Source organism: Physeter macrocephalus, chromosome 5, assembly GCF_002837175.3.
Source record: "Physeter macrocephalus isolate SW-GA chromosome 5, ASM283717v5, whole genome shotgun sequence".
Classification (NCBI taxonomy): domain Eukaryota; kingdom Metazoa; phylum Chordata; class Mammalia; order Artiodactyla; family Physeteridae; genus Physeter; species Physeter macrocephalus.
Window position 1 is genome coordinate 21047443 of NC_041218.1, and position 23807 is coordinate 21071249.

Consider the following 23807-nt stretch of genomic DNA (forward strand, 5'->3'; position numbering starts at 1 on the left):
AAGGAAGAAAGGGAGAAGACAAAATAAAGTAGGATAAAATATAGTTATTAAAATAAAAAATTATTATTAAGAAGAAAAATTTCTATTAGAAAAACAAAAAACGGGTCGGTCTAACCATAGGACAAATGGTGGAAACCAAGCTCTACAGACCAAATCTCACACAGCAGCACACACATACACACTCACAAAAAGAAAAAAGGGGAATATAATAGTATATCTTGCTCCCAAAGTCCACCTCCTCAACTTGGGATATTTCGCTGTCTATTCAGGTTTTCCACAGATGCAGGGCCCTTCAAGTTGATTGTGGAGCTTTAATCCGCTGCTTCTGAGGCTGCTGGGAAAAACCTCCCCCTCTCCTCTTTGTTCGCACAGCTCCTGGGGTTCAGCTTTGGACTTGGCCCCGCCTCTGCGTGTAGGTCGCCTGAGGGCATCTGCTCTTCGCTCAGTCAGGACGGGGTTAAAGGAGCAGCTGCTTCGGGGGCTCTCACTCAGGCCGCGGGGAGGGAGGGGCACGGATGCGGGGCGAGCCCGCGGCGGCAGAGGCCAGCGTGACGCTGCACCGGCCCGAGGCGCGCCTCGCGTTCTCCCGGGGAAGCTGTCCCTGGATCCCGGGACCCCGGCAGTGGCGGGCTGCACAGGCTCCCGGGAGGGGAGGTGTGGAGAGTGACCTGTGCTCGCACACAGGCTTCTTGGCGGCGGCAGCAGCAGCCCTAGCGTCCCACACCCGTCTCCGGTGTCTGCACCGACAGCCGCGGCTCGCGCCCGTTTCTGGAGCTCCTTTACGCGGTGCGCTTAATCCACTCTCCTCGCGCCGCAGGAAGCAAAGAGACAAGAAAAAGTCTCCTGTCTCTTCGGCAGCTCCGCGCCCGTCTCTGGAGCTCCTTTAAGCGGCGCGCTTAAACCCCTACTATCCAGTTTTATACTCACAGACTTCAACTAAATTACCGAACCATCTGGCGAATAAAGAAAGTCTTGTTTCAGGGTGCCGTCTGCTTAGGGAGTAGGGGTGGCAAGTTACAAAGGGGAACTGTTCTGGATACCCTCTACCAAGACACTTCACTCCATCTCCTCTTCCTAAAAGGGGGAGAAAATGCCTACTTTCCACACACCCAGACATTGTGCCAATGCATTAGGTACCTTGGAAACTCTGGGGCAAAAGGGATCAGTGAAAACAGCCAATGGAGGAGAGGCAGGTAATAAAACTGCTGCTAAACAGCAGTGCGCTCTGTGTGTGCCGAGCACTTTACATACATTATCTTATTTAATGTTCTTAAAACATTATGACATAGACACTCATATTCTCATTTTATAGATGAGGCAATAGAGCCCGGAGGTGACAGAGCTTTCCTCCATGTACGAGTCTGTTAGTCTCTCTGATTCCAAAACCCATGCTGCTACAGGGATGCTCTTTCCCTGCAGGTAGCTTTGCTAAACCTTCCTTCCCAGGGCCCTGAGCCTTGCTGCCCAGAAGGAGCGTGCAGCCAGGCCAGGGAGTCCAGAGCACAACCTCCTCCTCCTCTCCAGGTGCCACAAGCCAAGCCTGCACTTGGCTCCCCTGCCCTCGACCGACGGCCACCTGAGCTCCAGGAGGCCCTGCACGGGACGCTGCAGGGAGGACTCAGAGCTGGCTTTCAGTCACCTCCCAGGCCCAGGGGTAGGCTAGACAGGCCGAGGATGCGGAGGATGGACGGGCGCTCAGGAGCCAAGCAAGCTGGGGTTTGGCAGTCCAGCCCCACCCTCCACCAGCTGGCTGGCCTTGGGAAACCACAGCAGCTTCCCTGAGAGGCTGCTAAAAGAGGGTCACGAGAAGGCTTTATTGGACCAATGTGTACAGTGTGCCAGGACTGTCCTTTGCCCATGGCGGGAGCCCAGGAAGTGGCATTGTCTCTTATTACCAGGACAAATTAGAGAAATGTCTTCTGAGAGGTCTGAAGGAGAGGGGAGGTAAAACGTGTACGCCTGCGTGGGAGGGGCTGTCTCGGAGTGGGGGGCTGGTCAGTAGGAGACAGACATCTGGGCAGATTGAGGCCCCGCGCAGTGGCACAGTGAGGTGGCCATGTCTCCCTTGCTCTTCCCTCGAGAGCCGCCATGGAGTGGGGGACTAGGGGGGCCAGGCAGGAGGTAAACCAAGGCTGGTGACCTTGGGGAACGAGAGGGTCGCCAGGAGGGGCTGTGCTGCGAGCCAGGAGGAGCTGCAGGTGACCTGGCCAGCACCACCCTGGCTCTGGTGAGCGCTGCTCTCTCCTGAGAACTGCCTGGAGAGGCACCAGCCTTCCGTGTACCAGCACAGCTGTGCACCAGCACGGCGGCAAAGGAAATGCAAACGGACCTGTTTTGGAACCATGCGTGTTCCTGACCTGTGGGAGCTGCTGATGCCGGGCAACGGGAGTTCAATGCGAGTGCCTCTCTGAAGAGTTCAGGGGTCCACCACTGAAGGGGCCTTGAGACGGTGGGCTGCCCGTCGGAGGGCAGGGCCTGGGTCTGACTGGACTCTGCTCCAGCCGGCACCTTGCCCCGAGCCCGGAACACAGGGTGGCACCGTAAATGAGTGGCATGAACTTTCCGGCTCTGTATCTTCTGGCTTCGTGGACCTTGGCAAACAGGGTTTCTCTGGCAACTTCCATCCTCCCTAGTTTAAAATCTTTAGAGTGAAGCAGGATGAAATTGCTGCCATTCCGTAACTGGACTGTGATGGTGCTGAGGCTTTTCACACATCTCGTGCCGTGCTCTCAGGAGTCCCTAGAGGGGGCAGGACACGGTGCCAGCTGCCCAGTTCATGGCCCGGCTCTGACACTTCTCTGTCTTGGGATCTGGGGAAAGTTCCTTATCCTCGTGGGACCCTGGGGTAATAATGGCACCTATCTCATAGGCTGTTGGGTGGATTACATGGGTCAGTATTTCTAAAGCATGTGGAACTGTGCTTAGCATAGAGTAAGGTCTGTATACATATTAGCTGCAGTACCTTCATGTTGTTGATAAAGGAACTGAGTCTCCTAAGGGTCCTGCAACTCATAAACGACTGTGATGAAGTTAATGCAAGCTCAACGGACTCTGAAACTGTGTTCTTTACTGCTCCATACGGGACACTCCTTCCCAAGGACCTGGTGCATCTACCCTCCCTGCCCCCGCCAGGGGGGACACATCCCTCAAGATGAGGCTTCGATGGCACCTCCTTTGGATGCCCCACCTCCTCCAGCATGCCACTTCCCGCCAGATGCCCTGCTCCGTGTTCTCAGAGGGCCTTCCCTCCAGGGCAGAGGCTGTGCTTCATTTTTTAAGTGAACTTTTTGTTTTAATGGAAGTATACAGACAGAGCAATGCACAAATTATCAGAACACGGCTCAGCGCATTCTCCCCGAGTGAACACAGCCATTAAGCCAGCACACAGATCGAGAAGCAGAACATTACCGGCCTCCAAAAGTCCCCCTGTGCCCCTTTCCAGTCACAGCCGCCCCCAGAAAACCCTTTTTTCCCCATTATTGATGAATTTTAATTGTTTTTCTTAAATCTGGATTTAAATGGTATTGTCCAGTATGCTCTCTTTTGTGCCTGGCTTTTTTCTTTCAATATGTTTGCAAGATTCATCCCTGTTATCGTGAGTAGCAATGGGTCCTTCATCCCTCTTGCTGTGAAGCATTTCATTGGGTGAATGCACCGCAGTTCCTGGAGCCCTCCTATTGTTGCTGGACCTCTGATTGTTTCCCATTTGGGGCATGACGCACGGTGCCGCTGTACCTATTCTCGTGCATCTCAGAGACGCATCCTCCATGCATAGCTCAGTCGCTGGCTCATGTTTGCTGAGTGGATGGTACACCCTGGCACCCTTGCACGGACCTCCCAGTGAACAGAAGATGCAGGCAGGAAGATAAAACCTTCTTCCTCCCCTTTCCCTGCATGGAGCAGGGTCTCAAAAGGAATCCCTAAGAAAACATCGGATGCTAGAGTTAGGGAGTGCCAGAGAGGCTCTTGGGCTTAAGCTTTCCCTTTTTTCAGGTGAATGAACTTGGGCCCCCAGAGAAGTAAAGGGACTTGTCCAAGCTTATATGGCGTGGGGATGTCAGAGCCCATGTGGAACCCAGAAGTCCTGACTCTGAGGCCACTGGTCTGTCAACAGGACCCCCAGGGCCAGAGACAGATCAGCGTTAGGTTAGCCAGAGGCGCAGGTTTGGTGATCCCCCAGCAAGGGTGTCACTTACAGCAGCCCCAGCCTCCTGGAGTCCCTACCTGGGACTGTGATGGTGGTCTCCAGTGGCGTGGGGTCCCCTTGTCAATGCCATGCTAATGATGACGTTCTCTCTGTCTCTAGAGACAGTGACCTGCCTCGTGGGCTGTGATGGAGGTTAGGTAGACACCAAATGTGGTGCCTGGCTCTAGATAAGGACTTGGTGGCATCAGCCAGGTGGCCTGTCGTGGGTGAGTGGGAGGGTGGGAGGGTCAACAGTGTGCACAGCCCACCCGGTGGGGTGTCCCTGGGGCCCCGCCGGCCTCGGCCCTCTCGGGCGGCAGTCAAGGCCCCCGCACCCCTGGGTCTCCCCCGCAGGTCCCGGGCTACCGGCAGGAGCGCGTGGAGAAAGGCCTGAAGCTCTTCGCTCAGCTCATCAACAACAAGGTGTTCCTGCTGTCCTTCATTCGCACGCTGGAGTCTCAGCGCAGCTTCTCCATGCGGGACCGCGGCAACGTGGCCTCGCTCATCATGACCGGCCTGCAGGGCCGCCTGGAGTACGCCACCGACGTCCTCAAGCAGCTGCTCTCTGACCTCATCGATAAGAACCTGGAGAACAAGAACCACCCCAAGTTGCTTCTCCGGAGGTGTGACCTGCGCCACGGGCGGGGAGGCATCTGAACAGGGACGTCGGGGGAGGAGGGGGTCAGGGCTGGTTAGTGTGGGTCCCACGAGAAGGCGCCCCTCCCCAGGAAGGCCTGTGTCCCCACAGCTCCCAGTGCAGAGTCTCATCTTCCTTCAGTCCGGGTGGCTGTGCGGCAACGTGGCCTCGCTCATCATGACGGTGCTGCAGAGCAAGCTGGAGTACGCCACTGACGTGCTGAAGCAGCTGCTGGCTGACCTCATAGACAAGAACCTGGAGAGCAAGAACCATCCCAAGCTGCTGCTCAGGAGGTAGGGGTGCAGCCCCGGGGAGCCCCGACCCAGCCCAGCGCACCGGCCTGGCCCTCCTGCCCTCAGGGAGACCAGGGCAGGGCTCCCAGGAGCAGCCAAGCCCCCCCAAGGTCAGGTACTGACCTGGCCAGAGGCCAGGGTGCACCCCATGCCCTCTTAGAACAACCTGTCCATCATGTTGGTGCCTCTGACTCAACCACGGCCCATCTGCTCACCCCGTGGTTTTTCTTCTGCCCCTAAATCCACTTTCCATTCTCCTCCCTATGCTGTAACCCTCCCCTGATTTGACCCTCTCTATCAGAGGTTTTCTCTTGTGCGCTCTTCAGAGGTCATCTTTCCATCCCCTCACCTTATCTAAGTCAGAACTTGAATCAGGAGAGATACCTCAGGGCCTCTCTGGGAACCCACCTCACCATCTCAAGTTGGGAAACTTGAGCCCCTGCAACTCGCACTGCTGTCTGGGACCAGGAGGAGAAGCATCACCTGGGAGGTTGTTGGAAAGGCAGAATCTCGGGTGCCACCCCACACCTACTAGATCAGGATCAGCATTTTAGCGAGAAACCTAGGAGATCTGAATGTGTAGTAAAGTTTGAAAAGCACTGGTCCAGTCTGTGTTTGAATTAAAGGTCTTTAGCGGCACCTTGCCTGATGCAACACAGCAAGTATTTCCTGGCACCTGCTATGGGCTCTGCCCGGGTCCAGGGTCCACCTCTCAACACTGTGGGATGCCTCATCCTCGACACTGTTGAAATCTGCATGGTCACGTGTGCAGACATAACCATATACCGTGGCTTTGCCTTATAGGAAATTGAGACCCTCTGACTCTATCTATGCTGCTATTCAAATTGTTCATGTACTTGAAGGCCATTTCTTCTCCAGGCTGTTATTCCAATGCCTTTAGCCTTCAAAGAGATGAAATTGGAAAAGTCCCCCATCAGGCCATTACATCCAACCCTCTGCCTGGACCACCCCATTTACCGTTTGCCTCTGCCTGTCTCCTGCCTTCCATCCTTGGTCTCTGAGTCTGAGGCAGGGCCTCCTGCTTGGTCCAGTGAGTAGAGTTGGCTTTCTGAAGTGTTTACTTCAGGCTTTTTCCTGGTGCAGTGGGCATTGGCCTGCACAGCTGCAAAAGGCTGCTACATATAGGAGCAAACATACGGCTTTGGAAACAGCAAGGTAGATCATTTTGATTTTCGTTTTACTTTCCCCATGCAGCCACCCACCGGCATAATTCTAGGGTTGCCACCACCGGCCAGAACTCCCACCGACAGTTTCCCGGCGTGGTCTCGCTCTGTTTCTGTGGGTCCCCTCCTCTTGTCTCCCAGTTGCCCTCTCTCCCTTCTGCTCTCCTCCGTCTCCTTTTCTTCTTCTTGCCCTTGGCTGCCCCCCTCCTTTCAACAGTCTTCCTTCTTTTCTCTCCTCAGCTTCATTTTGTGCTGGCAGCTGCCCAGCTGCATTGGGGTTTTAGTTATTAGTATCTTCTGGCAACTGCCACTTTCAGCCTTATCCAGACATACCTGGATGGGTGCTTTCTCTCAGGAGCTGGCCACACTCTTACTGCAAGTTTGAATGTAGTTTTTTTCTAAATGCACGCAACCAAAAGTGTCCTTTGGTTCGTAATGCTGCTGTGGTGTTTTCACTTCCAAAGTAAAAGAATAAATGGGTTTGGGTAGCAGCATGAAAGATGCAAATTAGGCTCAAGAATGAACTCCCTGTCATTGCAAATAAAACACTAGAAGGGTTCCCAGGAGAAGTTCCAAAGTGCGTGGAAGCCTTTTAAATAGGACAATTTGGGCATCTATTGGAATGAGCTGGGTATCCAGCTCCATGTTACTACCTACTCTGGGAGTCTTTAGCTTAGGGGATGGGCTCAGTCTAGTCTGTCTGGCCTTTTTCCATGACCCTCTTCCCCTGCCACCTTCTTTTCTATCCCTTGCCAAATGGGTATCTCCCAGATTTTTTTTTCTTTTCTTTTCTTACCCCAAGGAACACACCTACCCTATAAAGTTCTCTAAGGCTATCACCAATGTGGTAGCTATGAGCCCCATGTGACTATTTAAATCTAAGTTAATTTAAACTAAATAAAATAAAAAATACAGCTCCTCAGATGCACTAGCCGCATTTCAAGTGCTCAGTAGCATCTGTGGCTGGTGGCTACCATTTTGGACAGCACAAAGTGCTGTTGCACTATTTCATCAACCCCGAAAGTGCTCTTGGACGATTGGGCAGTGCTGCTCTAACGCATTCTCACAGAAACTCACCCGGGAGCCTGCGCACAGAAGGTCATCTCCCCGCTCGGTAGGCAAAGCTTGTCTTGCCATTATGGTGTGTCTAGGAGTCCAAGGAACTCAGGTATCCCTTAGGGTCTTAAGATTTGGCCTGAAAGCCTTAAGCAGCAAGAGCCATGCAGATCCCCCCTGCCCTCCCAGCCCCTGAGGTCTGACCAGCTGCCTCTGTCTTTGTCTTGCTTTGCTGGGTCCTCTGTGACTGCTGCCAGGACTGAGTCGGTGGCTGAGAAGATGTTGACCAATTGGTTTACTTTCCTGCTCTACAAGTTCCTCAAGGTATGATTGGATTCTGGGGGATCTCTGGGCCTACCTCAGTTTCCCCACCAGCCTGGGAATGAACCAGCATCCCCCCTATTCCCTCCACGGCCCGCAAGTCCACAGATGCTGGGGCCTAGCTCGTAGAACCCCGCCAAAAAATGTTGTTTCCCTTATCATGGAGGGGACAGGCTCCTGACCATCTCAGGAGACAGAGACCCACGGTCAGGCCTGACTTGAGAGGCACGGTCCCCACAGGCCGCTTTCTCACAGGTGAGGGGAGATGAGCCTCTGAGAAGACCCTGCATTCCCATTTCAAGCTGAAGACAAGTCACCCCTTTTTTCCCTCGTGCTCTCCTCCTGCCCCTCCGGCCCCAGACTTATTGAGGCTGATGAGGGTCCTGGGCAGGTACAGGAGCGCGTGTGGCGGCAGATAAGCCGAGGACATGCCTGGGAGGTGGAACTGCTCGGCCTCCGATTACTAACTTGTTTTCTAAGGAGTTCACGCCACCGAGGACTGACCTCTGTCTCTCTCTCTTTTTTTTTTTTTATATATCTTTATTGGAGTATAATTGCTTTACAGTGGCGTGTTAGTTTCTGCTGTGTAGCAAAGTGAATCAGCTATACGTATACACGTATCCCCATATCTCCTCCCTCTTGGGTCTCCCTCCCACCCTCCCTATCCCACCCCTCTATGACCTCTGTCTCTTGAGGGGGCTGCAGAGAAAGCAGGGTGGAGTGAGGGCAGGGAGAGGGGCAGAGAGGGGGACGGGCCAGGGAAGATGCAGAGAGAGCTCAAGAATGGCAGATTGGGAAGGAGCGGGATGGGGGCGGGAGAAGAGAATTAAAACCGAGGAGTGGAAAGCAGCCCTTCGGAGAGCCAGAGGCTGGGGGAGGCCGGGCTCCGCACACCTGGGCCCGGGATCCGCCCAACACGGCTCTTCTCCGTGTCCAGGAGTGTGCCGGGGAGCCCCTCTTCTCCCTGTTCTGCGCCATCAAGCAGCAGATGGAGAAGGGGCCTATTGACGCCATCACGGGCGAGGCCCGCTACTCTCTGAGCGAGGACAAACTCATCCGCCAGCAGATCGACTACAAAACCCTGGTAAGCCAGCCTCCCACCTCCTCCCCAGGGCTCTGGTAGGTGGGCTCTGGCCCTGATGGTGGAAATGCTGACGACCACCCTCTCTAACGCCTCTTTAACGCCACTGCTCTCAGCCACCTCTCTGGGTGCCCACTGCACGGGGCCAGCCTGGCGTTCCACCTGTGTCAGTCAGTCCATCTGTGCTGGTCACCCCGACTTCCTTGTCCTAACGTGCCAGGGCACCTGGATTTGAGGAGCGGTGGCTCACACACACCTGAGCAACAGCAAGAGACTGGTGTGCTTTCAGGCCGGTGCACTGGATTGTGGGGCAGTAACCCCTTGCCGACAGCTGGCTGACTGACCCCAGGGAATGAACTCCTTCTCAGCAGTTCTCCCAGTGGAGAACCCACACTTTGCAGACCAGTTGCAAGCGGGTAGCATGTAGAGCACGAAAGAGGGGAAGCCAGAAATGGTTGCTTGTGGTTCTGAGGCCCGCACCTACGTGACCCGAGCTGTAGGATGGGAGGCCAGGCTGGCCTAGCGGTTTAAGGTGTTGGTCCAGGGAACAGGGGGATGCCCCCAATCAAGGTTACGCTCCCTTTCCTGCCAGAAACAGTCATCCTAGGCGGCAGCAAAGCTCAGCATTTAGGAGCACGGGGTTTGGAATCGGGCAGAGCTGGACTGGAGCTATGACTCCTTCTGACCGGCTGGGGGATGGGGGCTTAATCTCTCCAAGTTTGGGTTCTGTTTTTTGAATCTGAAACAAAAAACAGGGATAATAATACAAGAGGGATAATGACAGCATGTACCTCCCGAAGGTGTCCAGAAGATGGAGTGGGATCTGGTGTACAAAGCCGTGAGCCCGGGCTCAGCCCACTGCTGGCTCACGGGGGCTCTGCTTCCTCTTTCCCGCCGTGACTGTCCGCTGGTGCCCACTGTCTCTCCAGGCGGGGGAGCTCACTCTTGGGCTTCTTTTGGAGAGAGTTGTGATCTCCCACCAGGTCTTTTCCAGGAAAGAGAAGAGGAGGTAGAAGAAAGGAGTGAGAAAACAAGATAAAAGATAAATGTGGAGGGTGGCACGTGGGTGGAGCCCAAGAATGGAGGTGGAAGAGACAGCAATGGTGTTAAAGAGGACAGAGACTAGATGGGATTTAAAATGCAGTCATTGGGAAGTGAGACACACGACAGGCCGAGGCATGGCAGAGCCGGGCAGGGGCCGCGAGCCGAGGGTGAATCCCAGACCCCGAGGCCAGCTGGGGAGACATCCCTGCCACTCTGAATAAAGCCAGTCCTGCTGGCTGGGCGTGATGCGACCGTGGTGCACCTGTCCCACTCCATCCTCGGAGGGCCCTGGGAATCCCAGCAGGCATCTCAGCAGATTTGCCGGGATTGGCTCAGTCGACGAGGCTTTGAGGCAGCAGGGTGCGTAAGGGCCCTGCTTCTTTGCAGTTGTGGTCTGCTCCGGAGGAGAGAGTTAGAGGCTCTGATTAAAATGTGAAAGGAAAAAAAAAAAAAAAAAACCTTCCAAAAATAGAGACCTGAATAGATTTCTTAATGAGCTAGAACTACTGTTGAAATGTCTCCTGCCTGGTCTCTCCCTCTCCCTTTCTTTCCCATCTCATCAGCGGCTCCCCAGTATTGAATCCAACACAGTTGTAATAACACTCTGTCCCCAAATTGCAGCATCCTTTATTCCAGAGGCCAGACTACTGGTAGCACACCCAGTCTGGCTGCAGATGACTTCAAGAGAATGTGAGGAAATTGGAGTGGGTCAGGGACGCGCATCCATTTGAGGTGGAAAGGGTTGGGGAAGAGGCACCGTGAGGGAAGGGGAAGGAAATTACAGTTGTCTTGCTCGGAGAAGAAATGGCTGCGGGGTGGTTTCATAGCCATCCTCAGGCCTGTGAAAGGAAACCCCCCACGTGGAAGCGGGGGCAACCCGGTGGTGGTGAGGAGGGGCCGGGAAGAAAGTGTGTTAGCAGCAGACAGGGCTGACCCGAGACTCCAAGATGAAGGGGTCAGAAAAAGACAGGATGGCCTGGAATTCAGCACTGGCTGGAGGAGCCCAGGGTACTTTGGGCCAACTGATGGTAACCTTGTGCTGGGCGGAAAGGGTAACCACAAAGAGTGAGACGGGTGCCGAGAGGCTCGGCCAGCATCACTTGACAGTCAGATGCACCACCTACGTGTTGAGTGGTGAATTAGATTGAACTTGGACTAGCATGGCCTAGGGCCCTGCTGCTGGGAGTGCCCAAGGGCATAAACTGGGAGCCTGCTAGAGTGCTAGGTGCTCACCTACGATCCTGCCTGAATGCAGAGTCTCAGACCCCATCCTCGACCTCCTGAGTCAGAATGTGCGTTTTCACAAAACCCCTTAGGGATTCTATTCACAGGAAAGTTTGAGAAGCACTGACCTAGCAGAACAAACCCCAGGCAGTTGCTCTGAGATAGCCAAGAGATGTGGGCGTGGGGCTGGGGAAGGGAACTTCCAGGTGCAGCTGGGGCTTGGCCAGCGGCCAGGGAACCCTGTCCCTCCGTGGGACCACTGCTGCTTCTCTGGATGCCCTGAAGCACCCACAGAGTTGTTCTCATGGGGCCACCGCGAACCCCAGGGGCAGCAGAAATGTCAGGGGGGCATGCTCAGGTGGCAGCCCCCGCTTCATGGTCTCACAGCCCAGAAAAAGCTGTGATACTGCCTGGGGGAGGCCAGGCTCCACCACCACTGGCCCAGAGCTCAGGACCCCAGGGCAGCACCGAGTACTAGGCTGTGCTTGGCCACGGAGGGGGCTGGGAGGGGTCCCGGAAGGCTCTTAGGAGGCAGGGAATGGCTGGGAGAGGGCACACAGGAGGAGCACGTGGTCCAGAGTTCCTTCCAGCATTGTTTTCGGTTTAAAACATTTTGAGGGTGAGAGTTCGGTTTTATAGATTTAGGAGGTTTTCTTCTTCTTAATGGAATGAGCATGTTCCCGTGGGAGCTCACAGCAGTCTGGTCGCTAATGAAAGGCAGGCGTCCAGGGGCCAGGGTTCTGATTGCCGCCACGTGGAGGAGTGGGTGGGGATGGGAGGAAGGCTGTCGTCTGAATCTGCAGACCAGACGTACAGTTGGGAAATGGTTGGCGGGGGAGGCGGTGCAGTGAAGGTTCTGAGAAGGGAGCGCACAGAGGGCGCAGGCAGCAGGGTCAGACAGGGGCTGCAGAACCCGGCACGGCGCGGCCACCTGGCAGCACCTGTGACCCGCAGCACCCACCCGGATCCACTCTGGTCCACCCACGGATCCCACGGTCTCACCACGGAGAGAGAGCCCACGCTGAGGACGGCAAGAGAAGCAAAACTGTTAGAAATGTCCCAGAACTTTTTTTAAAAAATAAATTATTTATTTATTTTTGGCTGCGCTGGGTCCTCGCCGCTGCACGCGGGCTTTCTTTTCAGTCGCGGTGAGCGGGGGCTGCTCTTCGTTGCGGTGCGCAGGCTTCTCACTGCGGTGGCTTCTCTTGTTGCGGAGCACGGGTTCTAGGCGCGTGGGCTCAGTAGTTGTGGCTCGCGGGCTCTAGAGCGCGGGCTCAGTAGTTGTGGCGCACAGGCTTAGCTGTTCCGAGGCATGTGGGATCTTCCCGGACCAGGGCTGGAACCCATGTCCCCTGCATTGGCAGGCGGATTCTTAACCACTGCGCCGCCAGGGAAGCCCTGGTCCAGAACTTCTTAAAGGAAAAAATATAGTTTGGTGCATTAGGCAGAGTCTTAACTTATCTGACTAGTTCCAAAAAGAGAAATGGAGGTCCTGAGCCAGGGTGGCCTCTTCCCCTAATACCAGGTTTCAGGTTCGGAGCCAGGAAGGGCTCTCAGGTGGCCTGACTTGCAGTTTTTTAAAGGGCACCTTTTTATATTTAAAGAACACGCTAAGCTTCTTACAGATTCTCCAACCTCCGATCAGCCCAGAACCCTCACAAAAATCGAAGCACATGAACTCTTTGGAGAAAGGAGCCAGATTCCCATTAGTGTGGGTGTGTGTATGGGACAGAGTGACGAGAAAGACAGACCGACACACAGGGACGGGGGCTGGGGGTTTCAGAGGTGGGTGAGGGTCTGGGTGTGCTGCTGAGATGCTGCCTAGTGAGTGTGTGTGTGTGTGTGTGTGTGTGAGTGTGTGTGTGAGTGAGAGAGAGGTGGCAGGGGGGCATGCAGTAGTGTCCATTCTCTGACACATTGCCCCCTCACTGCCCCCTCCTGCTTGGACATTGTTCCCTTTGATAAATCAGGATTTTAAGGGAGTCTCTCGTGAAGAGGAGTGAAATATGCAGCTCCTACTCCTGCGGAGATGCTGAAGCTGTACTACTTTCCTGCTGCTTGTGGGGACAGGAAGGGTAGAGGGCTTGGCTGGGGTCGCCCCACCCCTGTCCGGTCCAACCTGCCGAGGCGGAGCCAGTCAGGATAGGACTCCGGGATGCGGCTGGCCTTCCCAGGGCTCTCCGTGCTGCCCTCCCCACTCGCCGCCTCTCCCCACCGCCCGCAGGTCCTGAGTTGTGTCAACCCAGACAATGCCAACAGCCCTGAGGTCCCAGTGAAGATCCTCAACTGCGACACCATTACTCAGGTCAAGGAGAAGATTCTGGACGCCATCTTCAAGAATGTGCCCTGCTCCCACCGGCCCAAGGCTGCAGACATGGACCTGGAGTAGTTGTGGCGCACAGGCTTAGCTGTTCCGAGGCATGTGGGATCTTCCCGGACCAGGGCTGGAACCCATGTCCCCTGCATTGGCAGGCGGATTCTTAACCACTGCGCCGCCAGGGAAGCCCTGGTCCAGAACTTCTTAAAGGAAAAAATATAGTTTGGTGCATTAGGCAGAGTCTTAACTTATCTGACTAGTTCCAAAAAGAGAAATGGAGGTCCTGAGCCAGGGTGGCCTCTTCCCCTAATACCAGGTTTCAGGTTCGGAGCCAGGAAGGGCTCTCAGGTGGCCTGACTTGCAGTTTTTTAAAGGGCACCTTTTTATATTTAAAGAACACGCTAAGCTTCTTACAGATTCTCCAACCTCCGATCAGCCCAGAACCCTCACAAAAATCGAAGCACATGAACTCTTTGGAGAAAGGAGCCAGATTCCCATTAGTGTGGGTGTGTGTATGGGACAGAGTGACGAGAAAGACAGACCGACACACAGGGACGGGGGCTGGGGGTTTCAGAGGTGGGTGAGGGTCTGGGTGTGCTGCTGAGATGCTGCCTAGTGAGTGTGTGTGTGTGTGTGTGTGTGTGTGAGTGAGTGTGTGTGTGAGTGAGAGAGAGGTGGCAGGGGGGCATGCAGTAGTGTCCATTCTCTGACACATTGCCCCCTCACTGCCCCCTCCTGCTTGGACATTGTTCCCTTTGATAAATCAGGATTTTAAGGGAGTCTCTCGTGAAGAGGAGTGAAATATGCAGCTCCTACTCCTGCGGAGATGCTGAAGCTGTACTACTTTCCTGCTGCTTGTGGGGACAGGAAGGGTAGAGGGCTTGGCTGGGGTCGCCCCACCCCTGTCCGGTCCAACCTGCCGAGGCGGAGCCAGTCAGGATAGGACTCCGGGATGCGGCTGGCCTTCCCAGGGCTCTCCGTGCTGCCCTCCCCACTCGCCGCCTCTCCCCACCGCCCGCAGGTCCTGAGTTGTGTCAACCCAGACAATGCCAACAGCCCTGAGGTCCCAGTGAAGATCCTCAACTGCGACACCATTACTCAGGTCAAGGAGAAGATTCTGGACGCCATCTTCAAGAATGTGCCCTGCTCCCACCGGCCCAAGGCTGCAGACATGGACCTGGGTGAGTAGGGCCGCCACCCAGGGGGCTGTGCTGTGACTGGCTGGAAGCCCCTCTTACCAACTAGTGGAGCCAGGGTGCAGGGAGCAGGCGTGCACGGCCCCCAGGAGCCCCGGAGGTGCACCTTCATGGCCACTTAGTGAGCAGTAAGCAGAGGTGGGGCCACAGTCTGCTGGTGATCTGACTGCCTCTGGGATCTTTTGAGTAGCCGAGGGGTGGGAGTGGAGGTGTCACGTCGGCAGTGAAGAGGATGTGGTCTGAATCTGTGTGGCCCAAGGTCTTGCCACTACCTGCGTTGTGCCCCAAGGCCCTTCCCTTCGCCTCTGTTCTGCGCCTCTAATTTTTGCTGACTATCGAAGGCCTGAGGGATCTGGGTCAGTGATGGAGGATGGAGAGAAAGGATAGAGAAAAATGAGATATGACAGGCTGCTGGGGAGCAGGATGACATTTTATTTGAATGTTCCACGAATAGATCGCATAGCCTATATAAACAAGGGCATGCCACTTAGGGCCAGCTGTACTTGGATCCAGTTATGGCTTGCCGGAGTGTTTAATAAGATATCGTCCTGGGGAAATCCTAGTGGGGAGCCCCACGCTCCAAAGAGGCCAGGGCTGAGGAGAGGCAGTTTGGCCTCGCGGATCAGCATCAGACATGCCTGGGTTTGAGTCCTGGTTCCACCAAGTCCTAGCTGTGTGACCTTGGTCTAGTTACTTAACCTTTCTGTGCCTTAGTTTCCTTGCCTATAAAATGGAGATTAATAATAGTGCCTGCCTCACTGTAAGAATGAGAGGAGATGATGCATGTAAAAGCCTCTAATGCACTGTCTGGCCCATAGTACATACTCAGTATTGGCTGCTGCTGTTGCTGATTATGAAGATAACAGTGGTAAGGAAACGGTATGTGTGTGTTTGTTTGTTGGTCCTGGGCCTGGAGGAAAAGGTGTTTATTTGTGTATGTGGTTGGGTCTGGAGATTAGTGGAAACATAGAGGTGGGAGGACCTCCAGAGGCCCCTAATCCATCCATCTGGCCTCTCTAAGCTGGCTTCAGCTAAGCCATCCAAGACAGATGGGCATCTGTGCTATTTTCTAAACTCCACAGGGAATTTGATCCCCTCCCAGTGCCTCGCCCCACCTGCCCCCAAATTCTGATGGCCTAAAGACTCACTCACCTCAATTCTTACTGCTTCCCTTCCCCCATCTCCTCCTGGCTGGCTGTTGGTGGGATGTGTTTGGCCCTGTCCCTGGAGCTCCATGGCCCCAGGGAGAGACTGGCTGAGCATGTGCTCCCCTTCACTTTGGAGGTGTCTCTGTGTATGTTGTTTCTAGGACCAAGAGGAAGCATCTGTGAGAGTCTGCAGTGGGGGGTGGGGGTGGGGTTTGGGCAAGTGTGTCCATGTGTGTTCCGGGCACTGGTCCCTGGAGTTGGAGTGGGCATTTGTGTCTGTATGCGGGTGATTCTGCTGCCATGAAGGTCCCACAGACTGATGGAGCCAGGGGCGGGCTTATAGAACCAGTGCAAGAGAAAACAGTTCCTGGGAAGGAAGACCCCTGTGTTCCCCACCCCCCAAACAATTAAGTGGGCTACTCCATAATGGGTCTCCCAGGGAGAGTTGAATTCACTAGGGTAAGCAGGTAGCACTCACCGTGCCTTTTGTTCATCTGTGGGAGCCATGGCAGGGTCCACCCTCGGCTTTTCAAAGTCCTTATCTGCAAAATGGGTGGGTGGCAGGAGAGCCCCGGCCTAGTGGGGCCAAGAGGAGGAGCTGTTATAAGAACCTGTGTCTTTATGCCGAAGGTGTTTGGAAAGCTCGTGCCAGAGCACAGCGAGAGCTTACGGGTGCGGGTGCATGTAGAATTGTGTGCTTCTGGTGCTTGGGAATGGAGTGACCTCCCATGGGGGAGAGAGACCATGTCATGGCTGGTGGAAGCTGCTCAAGACCAGCCCTCCCCACCTGGAAGCCACACACCCAGAGCTTGGGAGGGGAAGGGGCTGCTTTTTAACTTTAGAACATTTGCTGGGTTCTAGCCCAGCAAAGCATCATTAATGAAAGGATGTGATGCATCTGGAGTGGAGGCAGCAGCATGCAAAGCAGCCAAGGCCACTTCCTGCCATCCACCTCCTGCTGTCCACTTTCTGCCGTCCACCTCCTGCTGTCCACTTCCTGCCATCCACCTGCTGTCCACTTCCTGCCGTCCACCTGCTGTCCACTTCCTGCCATCCACCTCCTGCTATCCACTTCCTGCCGTCCACCTCCTGCTGTCCACTTCCTGCCATCCGCCTCCTGCTGTCCACTTCCTGCCATCCGCCTCCTGCTGTCCACTTCCTGCCGTCCGCCTCCTGCTGTCCACTTCCTGCCATCCGCCTCCTGCTGTCCACTTCCTGCCGTCCACCTGCTGTCCACTTCTTCCTGCCGTCCACCTGCTGTCCACTTCCTGCCGTCCACCTCCTGCCGTCCACTTCCTGCCGTCCACCTCCTGCCGTCCACTTCCTGCCGTCCGCCTCCTGCCGTCCACTTCCTGCCGTCCGCCTCCTGCCGTCCACTTCCTGCCATCCGCCTCCTGCCGTCCACCTCCTGCCGTCCGCCTCCTGCCGTCCGCCTCCTGCCGTCCGCCTCCTGCCGTCCACTTCCTGCCGTCCACCTCCTGCTGTCCACTTCCTGCCATCCACCTGCTGTCCACTTCCTGCCGTCCACCTGCTGTCCACTTCCTGCCATCCACCTCCTGCTGTCCACTTCCTGCCATCCGCCTCCTGCTGTCCACTTCCTGCCGTCCACCTGCTGTCCACTTCCTGCCGTCCACCTCCTGCCGTCCACTTCCTGCCATCCGCCTCCTGCCGTCCACTTTCTGCCGTCCACCTCCTGCCGTCCACCTCCTGCTGTCCACTATGAGTGAAGGATGCCTGAGGGCTGAGCAGCAACCAGGACCCGCCTGAGAGTTGCTATTCTCTCAAGCTAGAAGCTGCTCAGGCCAGGGGCTGGGCCTCCAGTGACACAGTGCTCGTCAGGTCCCAAGAGGGCAAAGGACCTACCTTTCCCATCATAGGAGCTGCTGGGGAGGATGGAGGGGCCACCCTGGAGGCACAAGGCCTCACAGCAGGGAGGGTAAAGGGGAGAAGCCAAAGAAAGAGGCAGTTTGAGTCTCAGGGCCCCATCCTCCTGGGGAAGGGGAGTCATACTGAACTTCTCACAAAGGCCTCCCGTGATGGGTGCTCTTCTGAGGAATTTTCTTCTTTTCTGTTAAGTAAGTCCAGGGTCTGGAGCTGCTCCCACAACTCTGGTCTTCTTTCTACCAAAGCCAGATAACAAAGAAAGAAAATGGGGCCTCCTCAGAGACCCAAATGCTTCTTCCGCAAGATTTGATTTGACTCAGTTGCATGGCCCCCAAGGAGAGAGAGAGAGAGGCAAGGCGAGTTTTTCCCATCATGTAGGTGAAAGTGCTTTGAAAGCAGCTTACAAATATAAGGTGTGATTATAATCAAAAATTAATCTATGCCAAAGGGACACATAGCACATATGCACGGAGAAGACTCTGAGCTACATGCCTTGACAGAGGCAAGACAGAGAGCCGAGCATCCCCCCTCCACTTCACTTCCCCCCCATGCCTCCTCCTCCTGTAGCTGAGGGCATTGGGCAAAGACTGCCTTCCCCCTCCTGATGCCCAGCCCCTGGAAAGGCAAGGACATCTGTCCCAGGCCAGCTCAGAAAGAAGCAAAGGCATTTTAAGCTGCCTCTGTAATTGCCCCAAGTAAATCCAGCCCCAACCCCTCCTCCTGCCTTTCATCATCTGTGGTGCCTGGCCTGGCCTAGCCCCTCGCTCCTGACACTTCTATTCATTGCTCCTCTGACTGAAGCTCTCCCACGCCATCCCCTCCCTCCACCCCTTCACCTGCTTTTCCAGGCATTAAGGAGCCAAGATGGGGAACTGTATTAGCCAGCGTTCTCTAGAGAAACAGAACCAATAGGATATGTTTGTTTACATAGAGAAAGATTTATTTGAAGGAATTGGCTCATACAATTATGGAGGACTTACTTAATTAATAATAATAGACTAGGAGGAGTCTGTTTGGGCTGCCATAACAGAATACCATAGACTGGCTGGCTGGCTTATAAACAACAGAAATTTATTTCTCACAGCTCTGGAGGCTGAGAAGTCCAAGATCAAAGGTGTTGGCAGATTCATTGTCTGATGAGAGCCCGGTTCCTGGTTCATAGATGGCTGTCCTCCTGCTGGGACCATACATGGCAGAAAGAGGGCAAGGGAGCTCTCTGGGGTCCTTTTTATAAGGGCACTAATCCCATTCATGAGGGCTCCACCCTCATGACCTGATCACCTTCCAAAGGGCCCCACCTCCAAATGCCGTCACATTGGGGGTTAGGATTCAACATGTGAATTTTGCGGGGGGACACAAACATTCAGTGTCTAGCGTGGAGGCTGGCATGTCCAAAATCTACAGGGTAGGCCAGCAGGCTGGAGACCCAGGGAAGAGCCACGTTGCAGTTCAATCCCAAAGGCAGCTGCTGCAGAATTCCCTCTTGCTCAGGGGAGGTCAATCCACCCAGGCCTTCACCTAATTAGATGAGGTCCACCTACATTATGGAGGGCAATTCGCTTTACTCAAAGCCCATCCATTTAAATATTAATGTCATCCAAAAATACCCTCATGGAAACATCCAGAATAATTTTTGACCACCTATCTGGGCACTGTGGCCCAGACAGGTTCACACATAAAACTAACCATTGTAAGAGCTAAAGTGAAGGACACAGAACTTGCCTTTCTTTCAGTCTGTTGGAATCTAGGGAAGGAAAGATATCCCAGGCAGGAGTTAGGGACTGTGCTGGGGCAGGTAGGCCTTGGGAGTTTTCAAAGCCCAGTGCCAGGGGCTCCCTGCTCTGCTCTATGTGAGGCTGTCCTCGCCAAGCTGATGCCCCTTTCCACCCACAGGTGTCGGGTAAGCTGATGCCCCTTTCCATGCACAGGTATCGGGCATAGGTACCCCCTTACACCACCAAACTCTTCAACCAACATATCATAAGAGCCTGCCCTGGGGCAATCTCTGTGCCAGGCACAGAGGGACCAACGTGACTAGGAGTTCCTCATTGCTTCGCACAGTAGCAGGAGGCTGGACACTTCTCTTTCTGAGCCAAGGGACTCTTTCTTTGTTCCCTCCCTTCACTCCCCAGAGGAAATAACTGATGCCATTCTGTTCTACTGCACAGAAGACTGTGCTGCTCAGAGAGGCACGGAGCCTGGGCCCTGGTCACACAGCAGGGAGGTGGAGAGAACATCCGTTCCCTTTCCACGCAGGCTCCTCCACAGACCATGACCTCCAGAGATTCCTCTGGTATAAAGCAAATGCCCCATCAGTAGCCCTGGAACTCCGCCACCCCGTCTGTCTGAAAGGGTGTATTTTTTCAAATAAGTAATTCCTGTATGCAATAAAAAGATACACTATCTTCTGAGTGAAATATAAAGAGTTCACAGCAGCTGTCGCCCCAGTTTGCATTTTCCACTGCACCTGATGGGAAGGACAGATAAAGATAATGGGATATTTTTTCTTTTTTATTTCACCTCCCTCTCTCCCTGGAAGGTGGAAGTGTAACAAATTGGATTGTGTGTCTGTCCTTTGTGCTCGGAGCCTGGAGCAGGGCGCTGGGCTTCGGGCAGAGCTTCGAGGGAGGTCAGAGCCAGCAATTTTCCCTAGATGCCTTGCATATGAATACCTGGGTCACCTTTCCTACCTAGGTCACCTTTCTTCCTTCCCTCCCACGGCCCACCCCCTGCCTCCTGAACTCTTCTTTGACACAGCAGGGCGTGGCATACTGCCCTGGAGCGCCACCAGAGCCTCCGCATTATTCCATATTCAAGAATATCCACTAAGCTCTAGCTTACCTCTTTTAAATCAGTAGCAGAGCACAGTCTCCTTTTTTCTTTAGCTCTCCGGACTTCCCTGAATAGCGACAACTAGCCGGTGCACAGCTCTTCACAGTTTACAACGACCCAAGGCTTTGAAAGCAGACAGACAGCACCGTTCAATTTAGGAATTACTTCTTTTAAGCACCACGTTTCCTACTTCAATTATTTTGTATTTTAGAACTTGCTCTCACCAGAAAATTATACCTTTTTAAAAATAAACCATATTTAGGTGGTCCCCTGTCCCATTCCCGAGTCAGTTTCCCAACTGTTTGTTTGCAGCGACACTGATTCTGTCCCAGCTCTTTGATGCCGCTCCCGCACTTGGGAGCGGCAGGGTGCCGAGGGTGTCTGGGCTGTCTGTCTCACCTGCTGACAGGTGTGCGGCGGTAGGGTCGCGTCTCCTCCTCCAGCCCTCTGCCCGGGACCCTGGTTTGGGAGGCCAAGAGGACCCCGTGCAGGCTGGTGAGACTCTGCTCAGCCCCCACGGGGAGGAATGGTGGCCCGGGTTGGGAGGGCAGACAGCTGGCTCTGAAATTGGTTCCTTGTGGACCAGCAGGGTTGACTCGGCCAGTTCTAACCAGCCTGGTGGGCACCTCCTTCCCCTCTCACCCCTCCAGGTCAGTCCCTCCTAAAGCTTCCTTGGATGGGTCTGAGGAGAGAGGGACTGGACTGGGGGCGGGGCGGGCAGGGGTGGGTTGCTGCAGAGCCTTAAGTGTCCTCAGCCTGGGGTGAGATGCTATACTTGTGTGTGTGTGTGTGCGTGCATGTGTGCATATGTGTGTGTACGCACACGTGTGTGCCCGTGCACCCACCTGCATATGCACACGCCACGAGGGTCAGAGCTGGTGAGGCGCCATGCTCCCAAGGGAGGGTTTGCCTCTCCGAGTGGCACCTACTGGTGGGTAGGGTACCCTCCAGGAGCCAGACCAGCAATGTGCTGGGTGCCAGTGTCTCCTTCCAGGGTTGGCCTGCAGATAAACCCCTCCCTCCTCTACACCCTAGCTCCCGCGGTTCCCCCAGACACCTCACAAACTTGGGGGCACACCATGGTGCTCCCACCTCTTCCTCCCCGAGAATCTCCAGGTACCATCCTATCTCCTGAGCATCCCTGAAATCTACGCCCCCGCCCCCTTCTGCCTTGGCCAAGGGCAGCCGTCTTTGCCGGGGCTCCCCCTCCCCTTGTCATCCACCTCCGTCTCTGTGGTTCTCAGCTCAACCCCAGACGCCTTAGCGTGGTATTCCAGACCTTTGTGAACTCAGTTCCTGACTTGTATGTGCCTCACCAGCCTCTCCTTTCCATGGCCTCCCACAAGGACTCATCCACGCGGATCCCTGGAAGCGTCACAGAAGTGGCAGCTTTGGACCAGAACGCCTCCCCCTCCCCCACATACCCTCCTCGGCCTCTCCCTCCTCTGGCTCTGATCACGGGGCCTGTGAGCCTTTGTTCTCCTGCACAGGCTTCTACACAGAGAGCACTTCGGGGCCAGGGCTTTTATTACGTTTCCCTGTTTAACTGTCTGATGTCCCACTGGCCCAGTGCCTGGCACACCGTGGACACTCACAGTTTGGAGCAAGTGAAGATGGAGCTCTAAGACTTTCTGGATCTGGATTTTCACTGTGGTGGCTGCAGAAGATGCCTCTTGTGTCCTAATCCGGGGGGAGGGGGATGTCCTGGTCCAGCGTGGGCGTGGTGACGAGTCACTCTGCCTCCGGATTCACTGGGACCGTCACCGAGCTCACATCATCTGGTGCCTTGAGGCATCTTCCGGTCTCTCACTGTGCCCCATGGGCAGGTGGCTGGGCGTCCACCCGGAGGACAACGGCCATTAGCCCGGCTGTTACATTGCCCCTCGGCTGTTCTCACAGGATCACCTGGTGCATAGCAAGGTGTGAACACAAACGAGAGATATCTTTTTAGTGCTGTTTTCATAGGCAAGACAGAAGAAGCCTGTTTGCTGAAGAGAATGCTGAATTGGGGATGAAGAGACCTAGATTCTATCGACTTTCATGACTGTTATTAAAACTAAGCGTATGTTGAATATGCAGCAGTACCCAGAGCACAAAATTAGCTGTGCCCTCCCTCAGGGCCACGTGACCTGACCAGCCGCCCACACTGGTAAGGGCACCAGATCTGAAGGTGGCAGGCCTGCCTCGCCCTCAACTGGTCCACCCTGCCCTTAGGGTTCTTTACCACTGGGTAGGGATGAGGGTTCATGAAGCCAGCTATGCAGTTTGGGGGGTGGACTCTTCCCGGGATAGACAGGAGCCAGCAGCTTTGGTCTTTGACCTTGGCTGTTCCTGGTCCCAGCTTGAGCTCCGCTCATACCTCTTTCAAAAGGAGGTCATGAAGTAGCACAAGAGCACTCCAGAAAGGTGAGCCCACTCCGCTATTCTGATTTTCTTGAGACATTCCATGATGAGTCTGGGAAAATAGAGGCCCTGGCTGCTCTGGATGAAGGGTTTCAGGAAAGAAAGGAAAAGGGGTAACAGAGAAGTGAAGTGTGTTCAGGCCACAGGTAACCTTAAGGACCCCGAGCAGAGAAGAGTGAGTGAGATTTAGGGCCAGGTTTCCATGTTAGCACACTTAAATCACTCGATGCCAGGGAATCCCTGCCCTGGTGTTGCAACCTCTTCCATTCTGGGTCAGCTGGGCAGGCTACCCACGGCCTTGCTTCTTTCCTGCACGTCCCAGCTGCCAACACCAGGCTCCCATCTATCTGGGGTTCATTCATCAGGACTGGTTTGGGGATGGGACAGAGAATTTCACTTTTTTTACCTTTCTGATATTGCAGGAAAAAAGCACTTAGCAATTTTCCTGTAGAAGAGGTAACCAAAATAACAGGCTTGAGAGATCTAAAAGCTAAGTATTCTCCAGCTCGCTATCTTCATATTGGTATTTGGAGGACCAGTCTTAACTTTTTGAGATAATTGCCAAAAAGACACTAGTTGATGCCTCCCTGCTGCCCGCTGGCATCCCATCAGAGGCACAGTCCCTATATGTGTGACTAAGCACTGACGTCAGTGAAGAGCAGGCTTCCTGCTGCCCGTGGTGTATCATCACTGCCCACAAGGCTCAGCCAGTGGGGAAAGCGTGCGACGCCCCCATCAGCACAACTTGATTTTGTGGAGGGGGAAGTGCTATGTCCCACTGGGATTCCTGGAGCTCAGAGTATGCACGTGAGGGGAGGCAACTCTCCGCCAGCATCCCCGTGTGGCCACAGCCCAGGTCCAGTCTGGCCATCACTGCCCCTCCTCCACGCTCCCGACGCATGTCGTGGGCACCACGCTACGGAGCTCCGAGTTGTGATGACCTCCAGGTCTGTCTTCCCAACCTGTTTCTTTAATTTCCCAGTCGTAAAATTGGAAGAATG

The 23807-nt window shown here is 54.7% G+C and overlaps 1 protein-coding gene across 1 annotated transcript in view; it reads left to right on the top strand.

Moving 5' to 3' along the window:
• The window catches only part of LOC114486276 (plexin-A4-like), a 59011-nt gene that overhangs the window by 9177 nt on the left and 26027 nt on the right, over positions 1-23807 (top strand). The window contains exons 2-7 of the mRNA XM_028489737.2: positions 4541-4809; positions 7614-7680; positions 8615-8761; positions 13251-13411; positions 13660-13666; positions 14287-14524. Coding sequence (XP_028345538.2) covers positions 4541-4809; positions 7614-7680; positions 8615-8761; positions 13251-13411; positions 13660-13666; positions 14287-14524 — 889 coding nt within the window. The remainder of the gene's footprint in view (positions 1-4540; positions 4810-7613; positions 7681-8614; positions 8762-13250; positions 13412-13659; positions 13667-14286; positions 14525-23807) is intronic.